Here is a 13,585-nt window from a genome sequence, read left to right as displayed (position 1 = left end):
GACTGGTGGTGACTGGTAAAATGAAGTAAGAGCAATAAAAACTCCTTGACTACGAATTATCTTGTCTCTTAATTAAGGCAAAATGTACTTCACCATCAAACTCCCAACCTCATGGATATTATCTATTGGTTGACAGTCTGCAGGCGAGGGGGCGACAAGGGGGTGATTCATTATTATATCCCTTGTGCTTGCTTTACTCTTCGCCAGTCGTATACCTCGAAAACCAAAGGGTTGAAGTTGACGCGGAGATATCCTGGCGGTATTTGCATTACATCAAACCCAATAGGGGGGAACCGGTTGTAATTATGTATGCGTGCTTACGAAAAAAAGAACCACTTACATTGAGGGGATAACTGTCTGAATGGACTCGTATCCCGGAGAAGCCTCGTCCATCTATATCCCCTAGATCTGTCTAACTCCCTTAATTGGGATGAGAGGGTAAACCTAGAGGTTAGTCCGCCAGAGTGCGCATTACGGCATAAACACGGCCCAGTCAGAAATATAGAAAGCGAGACTTCGGGAAGAACCTCCCATGGAACATTTCACAAGAAACTGTGAAATGGCCATTGTGTGCATGCAATTGTTTTTCATTTGATGGGTATGTGCCACCGCATCTAGATGCTTGATCGTCGAGCTCCCATGCAATCAAAACCCGCCGTCATGTCCCTCTGGATGAAGCCAGGGGGAGTGCTTTTACCCTTTCGCAAGACGCCATATTCCATGATATTCCTCCCGCAGACTCGTAGGACGCTTCGTCATTTATCTACCAACGGGTATCCGCCCCCTTTCGCCAGGCCGGTGGCACAACCGAGTAATGAAAAAAAGGTGGATGGGTGTTAGGCTAGAGAGGCCGCTTATTTGGCAGCAGCCTTGCCCTTGGAGCGCAGCTCACGGCCGACCTTGATGCGCTCTAGGATGTTCTCACGGTCCTTGTCGAGCTTTAGCTTGGTGATGACGACCTTGCTGGGGTGGATGCCGAGGGGCACGCTCTGGCCGGAAGCCTTGTCGCGGGTGACACGCTCGATGTGGATTTGGTACTTGAGACGGTAGACAGCGGTGACCTTGCCCTCGCGGCCCTTGTTGGTGCCTCGGACGATGGTGACCTCGTCGTCCTTTCGGACGGGGATGCTGCGGACCTATGGGCGGATTCATGTTAGAAGAAAAAGTTTACAAGAGCAATTCGAAGCGGGTGTGGGATATTATGGAGGAATTGTTGGTTGAAAACTTACGTTGTACTTCTCACGGAGCTCCTTGCTAAGAGGGGCGCTCATGATGACACGGCGCTCGCCGGAAGACGCACCGAAGTGCGCCTTTCTCGACTTTCGTCGCGAGCTGGCGATACCTTGAAAAAACTAGTTAGCATCGCATCGTTTAATTGACAACGTTAACCCCTCCCTCAAGTTACACATCTGAGAGGGAATTGGTAAAGCAAGCATATAAACATACCGGAGCTAACCTTCGTCATTTTGTCGGTTGGGCGTTGGGTGAATTGGCGAGAAAGAGTTGATTTCCGAGGGACGAAAGGGTTGGTGTTGGATTTGGCGGAGGTTCACGATTTCCTAGGAAGTTGGAAATGGAAAAGAAATTGGTGGGCTACAAATTTTGAAGTGCCCTAACAGGGGTGGACCTACCTAGTTTCGTTTAACGGAATTCGATTAGATAAGATATTGAAAGTGGCTTTAATCAGTACTTCTACAGGTCTACTACTAGGCTGTGGCTCAATTAAGGTCCCACCTTGGATTCCGGAACCACCTAGGGTACGTACCAATGTAGTATGATTTCAAGGTGGGATGGGTCCATTGCAGCTCTAGGTTAGCATCTTTCGAATTTGACTTCGAGAACGGAAGATCTTGGGGAAACCTCAAGATCAGTCAATCGACAGCAAATATGTGGTCTAGATTAGTGCGCCGGAGGGCACTTATATTATTAAAAAATCAATCTGCTTCTACAAGGAGTCAAATCCAAAGAAGGACGCTGGTCTCAGCACCTAAACCTGGTGATGGACCTCTGATGGAGAGACGTCCGGACCGAGAGCTCCCAAGTGCGTCCTTCTCTCTTTGTATTATACCTATAAAACACATACAGCTAACCCTTGCACCGTAGACATCGACACATTCCGCTGGGCGCGCACCTTCCCCATCTTCCTCGCCCTAATCGCCGCCTCTAGCGTCGCTATCTTCAACTACCAAAAACTCTCCAGCCCCACCGTAGCCTCGACCCTATACGCGCTGCGCACGAGCCCCCGCGCGCGCGAGATCCTCGGCGACGAGATCTACTTCAAGCACCAGATCCCGTGGATAGCCGGCGAGATGAACCAGCTGCGCGGCCGCATCGACATCCACTTCCCCGTCAAGGGCACCCGGTCATCCGCCGTCATGCGCTTCGCTAGCTTCCGGCCCACGCCCAAGGGCGTCTTCGAGACTACAGAGTGGAGCCTCGAGACTCCCGATGGCAAGAAGATCAATTTGCTGGAGGGGGACGATCCGTTTAGGGCGGTGGCTGCGTTCCCGATGGATGAGGAGGAGCGCGAGGAGGCGACGAGGGGGTTTAGACAGCAGCTTAAGTGAGGGGGTTACATGGTCCCTTTAAGATACTGTTGCTGGGGTTAGGTTCCCGAGAGGAATACCGTGTTGGGGTGGTAGAATACTCTACACGTAGCTGATAAAAGCTTGAGTATGAGTAAACCTCATAGGCGATATTAGAACATATCGCTTTTGGTTTGGCGCCTGGGGTGACGGAGAAGGCAGCGTATAAGTCGGCAGAGTGGATGATCCGCAACGCTAGCCATACTCTTCATTAGGATCTTTATTAGGATCGAGAGACGTGTACATCATCATTGTATATGGTACAAATGTAGTATATATTCTACAATACGGCTGCCAACGCCACAGGATCTCCTATCTTGCCCGCCTTCCTCAACTCCTTTAAGTCCATATGTGTTTCCCGCGCGGCTTGTAGCTGCGTCTCGTGGTCTGGGTTCCGCTCCAGCATCAGCCTCCTAGCCTTCTCGATGAACGTCTCGGCTGGCGGCTCCTTCTTGACAGCATCGGCTAGCTTCACTATGCAGCCCTTAGGCCCTGCCACATGCCCGTTCACCACTACAATACCGGTCTCGTTGTCCACCTTTAGCACTCTTAGGTTTTGAATGGTGACTCTCTCGCCACCCATACGCCCCGGCATCTTCTTGCCTGGGTGCACACGCGAACCACCACCTTGACTTGGACCCGACGTACCGATCGTCCTGTGATTCTTGGAGTTACCGTGACTCGCCTCCTGACCAGCGAAGCCGTGCCTCTTCATACCACCCGCAAAACCCATACCTCGACTATCACTCCTAGCATCGACGAACTGGCCAACCTTAAACCAATCCGGTTGGAGCTGCACGCCGACGGGCAGCAATCCCTCCTCACCGCGCACCTTGAACTCGGAGAGGTGGCGCTTGGGTGCAATGCCCTTAGCCTCGAAGTAGCCCAGTTGCGGCGCAGTGACGTTATCGGCCTCTTTCTGACCATAGCCTATCTGGAGAGCCCAGTAACCATTCTTGGCGCGGGTCTTCACAGCGACGACTTGTACTTGGTCCATCTGCAGGATTGTGCAAGGTGTGCGCTTACCGTTCGCGCTGTACATGGCCGAGACGCCCTTCTTGGTGGCCAAGATACCCGTCCGCAGGGGCGTCGACATCGCTTTGCGCTCTAGAGCCGCTGCGGGGCCCGTCGTGGGCGCGGGCAGACCGGCGCTCTGTTGATTGAAGCGCGTAGGCTTTGTGCGCGGGTTGGCCGTGGACCAGCCATATTTGACACCGCGCTTAGTGGTTCGAGGGAGGAGTGTGTGACGCTCGGTAATAAGGACTCGGGTGTTGCCCAGCAAGCAACTTTTAGTGAGGGAGGCTGCCCAGCGGGCTGGCAAACGAGATGCCATTGTCGCTGGGAGCTTAGTGCTCGACTACCAATTCTACTTCGGGATATCTTATGGCAAGCAATCCTTGGTTATTCGTAAGTTCGGTATGCCGAGTAGACGGCAGGCATTAAAGTGGCGGCTTGGAATGACAATTCGAGATAGGATAAGTTGAAGCTTTGGTCTAGAGTTGAAAAATGTCGAGTGGGTCCTAGGGAACTTTTTCGGGGAATCTGCGGTAGGTGGGGTACGTTCCACCACGTAGGGGTAAGCATAGATCTATAGGCCCGCGCTGGAATAAAGCACTTTGCGCCTGCTGAAAAAAAAAAAGGAAGAAAGTATATTTCTGTTCCTTCATAAGTTATCTGAAATCTTTCAAGAATTAAAAACTATATTATATTTAATATCTTACACGTCGATATCAAAATGGTTTATTACTTCAAATCGACAGTTGTTGATCCTCCAGCGTTCGTCTACGTCGGCAAGGACAAATTCGAGAGTGGGTGATCTTTATATCCCTGATCTGGGTCGTACCCATGCCAACTACATACCTAACGTACTGACAATCATCGTAAAGATGAGGAATTGATTAAGTACGGTTGGGAAGAAGACGTCTGGTAAGTAGCGTCGTTATTCTTCATTTACCAAATAAGTACGCGGTATTCATATTATCTCTCCTTAGGGTATGAAAAATCCTAAACATGTTAAACTACAACTTGGAAAGTGTCACGAATCTCATGCGATAGGGGTTGTTATGAGCAGTTTCACGTGGATAAACTTTCCAGCGCGCATATATATCTAAGACTCAATGAGGGCGACTCGTGGGAGAATATACCGGAAGACTTGGTGACGGACTTAGCGCAGCTGACCAAGGCCAACTCCATCGAGGGCAATAAGAAGGATAATATCACCATTATCTATACACCCTGGTCCAATCTGAAGAAAGACGGTAGTATGGCCGCCGGTCAGGTGAGCTTCAAGGATCCGCGTAAGGTCAAGAAGGTTCTCGTTGTCCAACGTGAAAACGTCATCATCAACCGGCTCAACAAGACCAAGGTAGAGAAGCAACCCGATCTTCAGCAGGAAAGAGAGGATCATCGTAGAGAGTTAAGAAAGCGAGACCAGGCTGCTCAACAACAACGAGTAAGTTCCTCTCATCAGTTCCGTCGTGAAATGTGCTAGCTTAACACCATAGCTATAGAAGAAGGAAGAGGCCAGAATAATGAAGGAGAGGCAGGAGAAGAAGTGGCAGAAAGACCACGCTTACGATGAACTGTTTACGGAAGAGAACATGGAGTCCTCGAGCAATCAGAACAGGGACGAGAACTGGGAGGAGGATTTTATGTAAAAGAACAAATGAATTTTCCTACCGAAGCAATATATAACTTCGTGATTACCTCATAATAATAATGGAGATCTCGTGAGTATAATGATCCTTCTGCGCTAAAAGGCGCCTGATTATTGACTGATTGATCCCCTTTTCATCACCAATCTTGCCCGTGGAGGGTAGTAATGCCTAGCACTTTTCTACCTTCTTCCATACCGCACGTTAACCTTCTCTATTAAACGTAGAATCAAGACGCCTGTACGCCGCCGTCCCCTTAACCTTGTGATCGCTTGGTCTCGCCGCGGCCTCGTACAGGATATTCACGGGCGCACGCCCGATAGGTAGCCAATCCCCCTTGAAAGCCAGATAAGAGATTCGCGTAGTCTCCTCGCCAAAGTTGTCCTCGACGAACAGAGCTAGCCGGCGCACATTGCCGAATAGAGCCCGACGAACAGCCACTTCTTGCACGCCGTCGAATTGCGACAGCTCAAACGTCTGCGTAGGAGTCATTTCCGAGGCTACATCGAAGTCCACGTCTTCCCGGTTTGAGAATACCTTGAGTAGGCGCGGTGCTGTTTGGTCAAGGGGTGCGCGTATCAGGATTGTGTGCAGCTTGACTTGGCCGGTGAATCTGTAGCAGGTGAGTAAGTTGGGTTGAGTAGGGTTGAGTAGGGTTGATGCTATGATGGATAAATGAAATATAGGTAGGTAGTCACTCTACGTAAAAAGGGAAAATACTCACGGTACGTTTATAATAAGCTGCTCATCGGCATCGCTCTGGAGCTCTGGGACCAGCTGATCACTCTCAGCCCATGTCTTCTCAATGATTTTCCTGCCGGAATCCCCTTGCGCCTCGTTCAACGTGGTGATTTGGTCGAAAATGATATGCTGATATAAGCTATGATGTATAGTGGGCACTATGTCGTCTGTGTGGTCATGCTCATGGTTATGATGATGATCGCCACCATGCTCATGTTCTTCACGACAGTTAGACATTTTAGCAGTTGAATTTTAATAGTTAGTATTTCGGTACATGTAATGATTAAATGAGGTAATCATGACTTTTGGAAAAGTTCAAATGTTTCCGGACATGGCTTGATTATATAGTGAATTATATAGTGATGAATAAAGCTTGTTGGGACTTGATGGTGCAAAGCTATAGATCGGGTAATTGCATGGAGTTGGGAAATGCGGTTAGATGCGGTGAATTGACTGGGTTGTTTTGGTAATGCCAAAACTTAGATATACTCTTACTAAGGCAATTTACGTACATATACATCTTTTTACGCTTCAGTACTTATACCTAGTAAGGTATAGGTATACCCAAGTTTTTTTTATCCAAGCACATAAATTTCTGTCCGAGCAAACACTTAAGAATATAATTCGGTCTAACTGTCTATTATGAAGTATGACGCATTTTTAGCATGCTTTGAGGTTTCAACAATAGCTAATAGTCTCATTTCTCCTGAAGACTTAGAAATATTCCCAACGACTTTATAATAAACACTTATACTCTGATATCTAAACACTATTAAAACCCCCCTTTTCGCTTTTTTACTTTTTTCTTCGGCCGCTCGTCTCTTCGACCAAAGATACCCGGTATTGGTTGAGACATAGTCTGTAACGGATCTGACATCATTGCCTGGGTCTGTGAAGAATATGCGGTAGGCTGGCTATGCTGGTTGAAGGAACGGGTATTTAGCGCTGGTTGGGTAGCCGGCAGATTCGGCTCTTTATCCTTTTGTATCCGGAGTAGTGTTTCTGCCCTGCGTCTTTTCCGACTCTCGCGGGCTAGCTGCTTTACTCTCCTCTGCATACCGGGAGTCACCTCCTTATTTCTCTCGAGATCAAACACATAAGTATCGGGGTTGGCTCCGACTTCCCATTTGTCTAGGAGCATTGTACGCTTTGTCGGTACAAATTTGCCGGTGCCTGTGTATGACCTCAAAAGAGTCATGGCTGGATCCTCCCCCTGGCTTTCCACTCTGGGCGTTTGGGGTTCTGAAATAGGCACCTCGGACTGTGATCTTGACAAACTTCCCATACGGCTTTCTGGCTGACTGTCAATGGCCATGCTTTCTAGCTCCTCAGTAAGAGATCGTTGGGTCTGCCTCGACTCTATTTGGCGATGAACTATCCCAATGAGGGACAAGTATACATCACATGCAATCTGTCGAAATACGGTAGATTTTGCTTCTTGCATCCAGTTTTGGTCCCCTTCACTTAAGCCAGAGCCAGCTACCATGCTGGAAAAAGCGGAAAAGAGACCATGCAGTGAAGTTGCTGGCTCCGTGACCTGGCTGAGTGGTCGATTCAATGCTATTAATGTTATATCGGGGTTAATATGCCCGAGTTGTTCTATTTCAAAGTCCCATTCGGTAGCAGCTTGGCTCAAATCAGCCGGTAATGCCGGGTCTTCGATCATTTCGAAACTAGTTCTAATTAGTTTTGACAATATCAAGAGGTATAGAGAAAACCTACAGAGTAGTGGCGGACATAGTTCCATCCTGAATAGCTTGCCCAATAACGACACGAACATGGTCGAACGGATTAGAACCAAAGTCGTCCTCTCTGGAAGACTGTTCTTGGTTTCTTTTAATCTGGAGAGAAAAAGCTGTACATATGTGCTCGTAAAATATCCCAAGGGGCCTTCGTATTGTTGGCCACGGATGAAACATTTTCGTGATGTCTTGGATGCTTCCATATTCATAACTACCTTGCACGTCGATATCGTCCGGCACAACAAAATGGGACGTCATATATTTCAACAATTTTTTTCTTTCTTTAGACAGGTTTTTAGTCCGAGATACTCTGTGGTCCGGACATTTTATCTGATCGATGGCTGATGTAGATGTGGATGTGGATGTGCAGAGAGTAGAGACAAGACACATATCTTTTGTCATAGCGAAAAGCTGGTAAAATCGAATTTCTTGTCGGATAAGGCGCCGCGCAAAATCAGTCAGTGTATTCGGAGATTTCAGAATGATTGGCGTAGGATGAAAACATATACTTTGGAGAGCTATGTTTGGGGATTGGCGGCGAATGACATCTAATGAAACTGCCTCGCGATGATAGGAGACCCTAGAAGGGTTCTTTTTCGGCATAGTAACGGAATAGAGGTCGACCTGATTGCTATTTCTAGAGTATACGAAGATCAAGGAAGTGACATGCTCTGACGATGCGGCCCCTGGGGTGACTGCAAGCTTCAAGCATCGGTCGAAGCTATCTCTGAAATGCGATACTGACAGCACAATAGCAGAGCTTTTCTGTACTTCACCCCAATCCTGCTCCCGAGTAGAGTATATCCTAACTACAAACAACTTTGATGTAGTTAGAACGAACATGTATTGGGTGTCTTGCAGGTTTGTATGCACATCCAGAATGGAATCTTGGCCTCTTTCACCCAAAAGGGGCAGATCAGGGAGAAACGTGTTATTTGTGAGATCTAGCAGCCTAACCAGCTTCGGACTGCACAAAAGCAACGTTGAAGATCGCACAAGCTGTGGAAAGGACCCTTGGGCTTCAGAAATATCCACGTCTTCCTCAAAATCAAAGGTCTGCGACTCTTCTAAGCTCCCCGCACAGCCAACCCATAATATCTTGTGCCATTGTGCTACCCCTGTGCCTCTAGATGGCAAATGACCCATAATGCCTTTTTCAATATGACCGCATTTGTTCAGGCTCACACGCGGCTTCCCAGTTCTGATTCTAATATGAGAGACATCCCAGATACTCCAGAATCCACATTCATCGATTAGCCCAAACTGAGGCGGCTTCGATCTGATGCCGGGGTTGAACGACGTATCCGAATGTGGATTCCCTCCAGTCTGGCTTTTTGAGAGGGCGAACAGTGGGTTTGCAGCAATACGAGACGGTATTTCTACGTTAGTGTAATCGGATATCGTCGGCGTCCTGTGGTATTCCGGCCGGAATACTCGGGTCCCGGAGTCTCTCTGGACGATAACCCAGCGCGTCGGATCATACCTCTTTGAATCGACTACGGATTTTAGATAACGAATAGGTCCTACAAGTTCATAATCCTCGTAGAGAATAAACTCATCTGTTTCCCTCATATCTGAAGTTCGCAGTGAGACACTGTCATCTTCGCCCCATTGCCATTCTTCTGTACTCGGTTTAGCCAGACGGAGGATATCGCCAGCCTCACCAGTAACGGTTGCTATCAACGGCGCACCAGAGTTCTTCTTTGAATCGCTTGTATCGGTTAACTCACCGATCGCACAGAGAGATGAATCTCGTGGTTCACCCCCATGAAACTGATCTGGTGAATGTGATGACAATAATTGGTCATGGATACATTCATTTCCAAGGTGGGCTTCGGGGTTGGCTTTCAATAGCCATTTCTGTTGTTTCCGAGTTACCTCCCATACGGTGCCAGTTGATGAAGCATGAGATGCTACATCAGCAGTATTAAGAGCTGGAAACCATGTCTTGCAAGGGCTAAGTTCCCTAAATACAGGCGCTTCAAAAGAAAAAGATGTTAGATGCTTTAAAAATGAAGTTAGGATTATAGGGACTTACTATTCTGAGTAAAGTTCCTTGTGGATTTCCATCCGCAATCCTCCGCCTTGCCTGGTTCATAGGGTATATGTGAAAGGCGTCCTGCGAGTCCAACAGATGATTCAGTAACTTGACGGTCAGTCATTCGGAGAGCCAGGCTCGATATATTTCTTCTCGGATGTTAATTGTTGTTTTTCGTACATAGCGATGGCTTGAAGAGCCAAAGAATGTAAAACAATATAGAGCATAGAAGAACGAGACCAAGATTCTCCGAAAAGAATTGGTTAAAAAACGAAGTTTGTGTTGAAGATAAAATTCACTAGCAGAGGATGAGAAGTGAAAATGTTGAACTTGCTGAAACAGGAAATAGTTGGACCTCGAAAAGCGCGTCGTGTGCACTATCTTATCGCATAAGGTTCAGTGCCACCTTTAGTTTTATTTAGCATTAACGGCTACCTAGGTACCTACAGGTAGGTATTAAGTATATTCCCTATGAAAACACTGCAACTACCCATATAAATATTTCGTGGTTTAAGTCAAAATCAATATGACTTAACTAATTCGAATTTGGAAAAAATAGAAGCATAATTGCTGATTTGTTAAAAGGCAAGTTGATAGGTAGGCAGATTTGTATAAGTGATAGTTCCACGTTAGAGTACTTTTAAGTGGATACTACCTGCCGAGTCTAGCGCCGCTCGGCAACGAACATAAACATTTGCGGGTTGGTTTGCCTTTGTGAATTTGGATTTGCGAATACATTTGATAGGCACTTACAGTTAATCACCAACCACAATATTGTCATAACGCAATAGAATCGATTAATTTCTCAGTACTTACCAGCCGAAAAAAAACCACGTATTATCGGATTTGAAAATATCATAAACGAAAATGGCATCTGCATTTGAATCGTCCTTGTCGTCAAGCCTAAGCGGCCGGCAAACGATGTCGGCGACGGCCCCCTCCATGGCGGACTCTCTTCCCAGTATCAATTTCGGCTTTGACGAGCTGCGCGATCGCATGGCAAAGTTCAGCGCGAAATTCGACGCTTTCATCGAACAAGGGCGAAAGCGCGTCCTCGAGGAGCGCAATCAGTTCCGAATGAACGTTGCCGAATTGCAAGGTGAGCCAACACGGGCCTATACCCCTACACAACATATCACACTATATGAAGGAAGACTAATGGGCGTTGCGCCAAAATAGAGGACCAGCGCATGAAGAAGAAGGATATGGAAATCCTCCAGCACAAGACCAACACGCACCAACAAATGATATCGAAAGAATCCGCCGAGACGCGGGAGATGCAAGCAGCAATCGCCTCACTAACCGAGCAACGGGACCGAAACAAAAGGTCGCGGGACGCGCTACAGCAGCAGATCGCCGAGACGCAGAAGGAAATCGAAGCGCGGTTGGCGGCGCAGCAGGCGCACGCGCAATACATAGAATCGCAGTCGCGGTTCAACGTGCCGGAGCTAGACTTCTGGATGCAGAATCTGTGCTTGAAGATCGAGGGGGCGGGGCAGACGGACCGCTTGCGTTTCGTATATACACATGTCGACGAGAAGGACTGGGACCGCGAAGCCTGGTTCGAGCTGAGTACTTCGTCTCGCGATTACGACGTCCGCCATTGCAGGCCGAAGCTCGAGCGCGAGAAGGTCGATCGTGTGCTTGAGAGAGTTAATGAGACGAGGGATTTGGCGGTGCTATTAAAGGGCATGAGGGAACTGTTTGTTGAGGCCATGCAGTCTTGAAGTCATTGCTTTTTACGTATAGTTTTATTACTTGTGGTGGCGTCTGGAGAGCCGGATGTTGCTTTAGTTGCTATGGGATCTTGATATGCTTGGGTATATTATGACTGGTTACCTACCTAACCTAGGCATAAAGAGAATGCCTTACTCTCTTTAACTATAAGAGATGTAGTTTATGAATAATGCTTAATGAACGCATGCCTTTTGAAACGTAGCTAATACCTACCTGTGTATAAGAGCTTTGAAGGTTCCAGTTTGTGGCTTCATGCATTTACCTTGATCATAAAAAGCCAGTTGCGACCAGCTGCAACCAAACAATTACCACTAAATTCCATGTTCGCGACCCCACGCGTCTCTTATCCTCTTACATGCAACTTAGCCAATTCGTAACCATCTTGATATTATTTTAGACACCGTATTATACTCTACTCTACATCTCGGTCTCTATTAATTACTCTTCTCATTGAGATACTCTAAGTGCACGATGCCGCCAGCCGGTCCCGCCAGAGACGACAACGAAAAGCAGCAGGCCGCGCAACAAGCCGTCGACATCCTGCATGAGATATCCACCATCCTAGTAAGTCGATGAAAATGAACTCCTAGCTTAATACTAACAAACAAATAGAATTGCCATCTCGACCGCCGCACACTGTCTATCTGCATCTCTATGATCGAGAATGGCGTGAACCCTGAGGCCCTCGCGGTATGTCCGAGAGTCTAAACGAGCTCTAACTGATACACATAAACCTTAAAACCAGAGAACTAATTTGCAATTTATTATATATAGAACGTTGTCCAATTTCTACGCAAGGAGGCGCAAAAGGCAGATTTCGCGCAAAGCACTGGTCGATGAGATTTGTGATACGACCCATTCTGAGACAAAGTCCGCCCTTTAGGTATCCCGCATAGCCAAGGAGTTCGGAGTTTTACTCGTATTCACTAGCTACACTTATAGAACAATGACGTATTTTTGAGTGTGTTTATATGCAATATATACGTAGTCATGAACATTCTCCCAAGGTTTACGGGCACCTGGATGGATGAGACAGAATACCACTTCCTTCCTCTATACCCATCTAATATACCAATTTGCATGCCCAACCGTTGTTGTATACTGGATACCAACTAATTTTGCCCAAACCCTGCTGGAATTTCGTTATGCGCTCAATGCCCCCATACCTGAACGCCATCCCAATGTCAATCCTAAGCCACCACATACGACCCCAATCCGTCATGTTTAGCGGTGCCCAAGCAGTTCAAAGTCATCTATCTCATCATCGTCTCCTTCTTCGTCCTCCTCATCCTCGTCTTCTGAAGACGATATAGATTCACCTTCGGAATCATCTGCGTCGTCCTCATCATCGTCCGAAGTTATACTACGAGGAAGCCGACTCCAAAATCCCAATATATCCTCTCTATCCTCGTCATCAGCTTCCACGAGAGAGTGCCCCGCAAGAGCATTCCAAGCCGCTAGACCAGCAGGTGGAGACACAGAGCGCGCAAGTCTATCGGGGTAATCCGACTCCATGATGGATTGGTTGATTGTCGACCGCGCGACAGTAGACGAATGACGCCTCCTTATGTCACGAGCCCGAGCACCATCAACCCCTTCTGCAATACCTCGTAAAGCTGTTAGCTCGGAGAATGCTATTTCTCGCCCAAGCAGGTCAGTTTCGATTGCCTCGTCTGCCATGCCAAGTATCTGAAGTTGTGCGGTATTATAAGAGGCACAGAGGCCACACTTTAAACCTAGCCAATGGTATTTGACTGTGCTCTTGGTAGAACAGTCGTTGCATAGAATCAACGCTCGCGTGTCCCGAAACTCGGGTGGCATGGGCTGCGTTTCGATTGCGATATCAATATTCCGAAATCGCAACTCCATGTTTGCTAGGCTCCTGTTGCATATCGGGCATTTATAAGCAACTTTCATGTGTTCATCATGACACTGACGATGAATACTATGTCCACATTTCATAAAGCATACAGCCTTAGGAGAAGTAAACATATAGTCGCCGCAAATAGGACAGTCGCAGTCGATGGACCTCTCGATGCACTTGTGGTCCTTCTCCTGGCCTATGGCGATGCAAGCGCAGCAAGTCTG

The 13,585-nt window shown here is 47.5% G+C and overlaps 8 protein-coding genes across 9 annotated transcripts; 4 read left to right on the top strand and 4 right to left on the bottom strand.

Annotated features, from left to right (window-relative positions):
- Positions 1–854: 854 nt before the first annotated feature.
- Positions 855–1,465, bottom strand: GL218_00368 (60S ribosomal protein L26-1; the record flags this gene model as incomplete). The annotated part of the gene is made up of 3 exons (XM_033576783.1): positions 855–1,136; positions 1,230–1,342; positions 1,447–1,465. 3 exons carry the CDS (start codon positions 1,463–1,465, stop codon positions 855–857), a joined length of 414 nt encoding a protein of 137 aa, XP_033441979.1.
- A 422-nt stretch (positions 1,466–1,887) lies between these two features.
- On the top strand, positions 1,888–2,567 carry GL218_00367 (Cytochrome c oxidase assembly factor 1; the record flags this gene model as incomplete). The annotated part of the gene is made up of 2 exons (XM_033576782.1): positions 1,888–2,041; positions 2,104–2,567. 2 exons carry the CDS (start codon positions 1,888–1,890, stop codon positions 2,565–2,567), a joined length of 618 nt encoding a protein of 205 aa, XP_033441805.1.
- Positions 2,568–2,865: 298 nt separating this feature from the next.
- Positions 2,866–3,918, bottom strand: GL218_00366 (54S ribosomal protein L9, mitochondrial; the record flags this gene model as incomplete). The annotated part of the gene is made up of 1 exon (XM_033576781.1): positions 2,866–3,918. One exon carries the CDS (start codon positions 3,916–3,918, stop codon positions 2,866–2,868), a length of 1,053 nt encoding a protein of 350 aa, XP_033441973.1.
- Positions 3,919–4,320: 402 nt separating this feature from the next.
- GL218_00365 (Coiled-coil domain-containing protein 25) lies at positions 4,321–5,242 on the top strand (the record flags this gene model as incomplete). 2 transcript variants are annotated; one of them, XM_033576780.1, is made up of 4 exons in its annotated part: positions 4,321–4,393; positions 4,472–4,511; positions 4,680–5,037; positions 5,096–5,242. In XM_033576780.1, the coding sequence occupies 4 exons, from the start codon at positions 4,321–4,323 to the stop codon at positions 5,240–5,242; spliced, it is 618 nt and encodes a 205-aa protein (XP_033441970.1). The 2 variants fall into 2 exon arrangements, with proteins under 2 accessions (XP_033441970.1, XP_033441969.1); XM_033576779.1 differs by having other exon boundaries at positions 4,641–5,037.
- A 201-nt stretch (positions 5,243–5,443) lies between these two features.
- GL218_00364 (PITH domain-containing protein 1) lies at positions 5,444–6,217 on the bottom strand (the record flags this gene model as incomplete). The annotated part of the gene is made up of 2 exons (XM_033576778.1): positions 5,444–5,852; positions 5,964–6,217. The coding sequence occupies 2 exons, from the start codon at positions 6,215–6,217 to the stop codon at positions 5,444–5,446; spliced, it is 663 nt and encodes a 220-aa protein (XP_033441971.1).
- A 4,410-nt stretch (positions 6,218–10,627) lies between these two features.
- On the top strand, positions 10,628–11,487 carry GL218_00363 (putative kinetochore protein spc25; the record flags this gene model as incomplete). The annotated part of the gene is made up of 2 exons (XM_033576777.1): positions 10,628–10,859; positions 10,940–11,487. 2 exons carry the CDS (start codon positions 10,628–10,630, stop codon positions 11,485–11,487), a joined length of 780 nt encoding a protein of 259 aa, XP_033441976.1.
- A 481-nt stretch (positions 11,488–11,968) lies between these two features.
- GL218_00362 (Mitotic-spindle organizing protein 1) lies at positions 11,969–12,337 on the top strand (the record flags this gene model as incomplete). Its single annotated transcript, XM_033576776.1, has 3 exons — positions 11,969–12,061; positions 12,110–12,187; positions 12,272–12,337. The coding sequence occupies 3 exons, from the start codon at positions 11,969–11,971 to the stop codon at positions 12,335–12,337; spliced, it is 237 nt and encodes a 78-aa protein (XP_033441977.1).
- Positions 12,338–12,721: 384 nt separating this feature from the next.
- GL218_00361 (uncharacterized protein) lies at positions 12,722–13,177 on the bottom strand (the record flags this gene model as incomplete). The annotated part of the gene is made up of 1 exon (XM_033576775.1): positions 12,722–13,177. One exon carries the CDS (start codon positions 13,175–13,177, stop codon positions 12,722–12,724), a length of 456 nt encoding a protein of 151 aa, XP_033441974.1.
- Positions 13,178–13,585: the final 408 nt, after the last annotated feature.

The sequence above is a fragment of the Daldinia childiae genome, assembly GCF_008694065.1.
Source record: "Daldinia childiae strain JS-1345 chromosome Unknown Scaffold1, whole genome shotgun sequence".
NCBI classification, from domain to species: domain Eukaryota; kingdom Fungi; phylum Ascomycota; class Sordariomycetes; order Xylariales; family Hypoxylaceae; genus Daldinia; species Daldinia childiae.
Note: the sequence above shows the minus strand (reverse complement) of the source record. Positions and strands in the feature narration are given on the sequence as shown.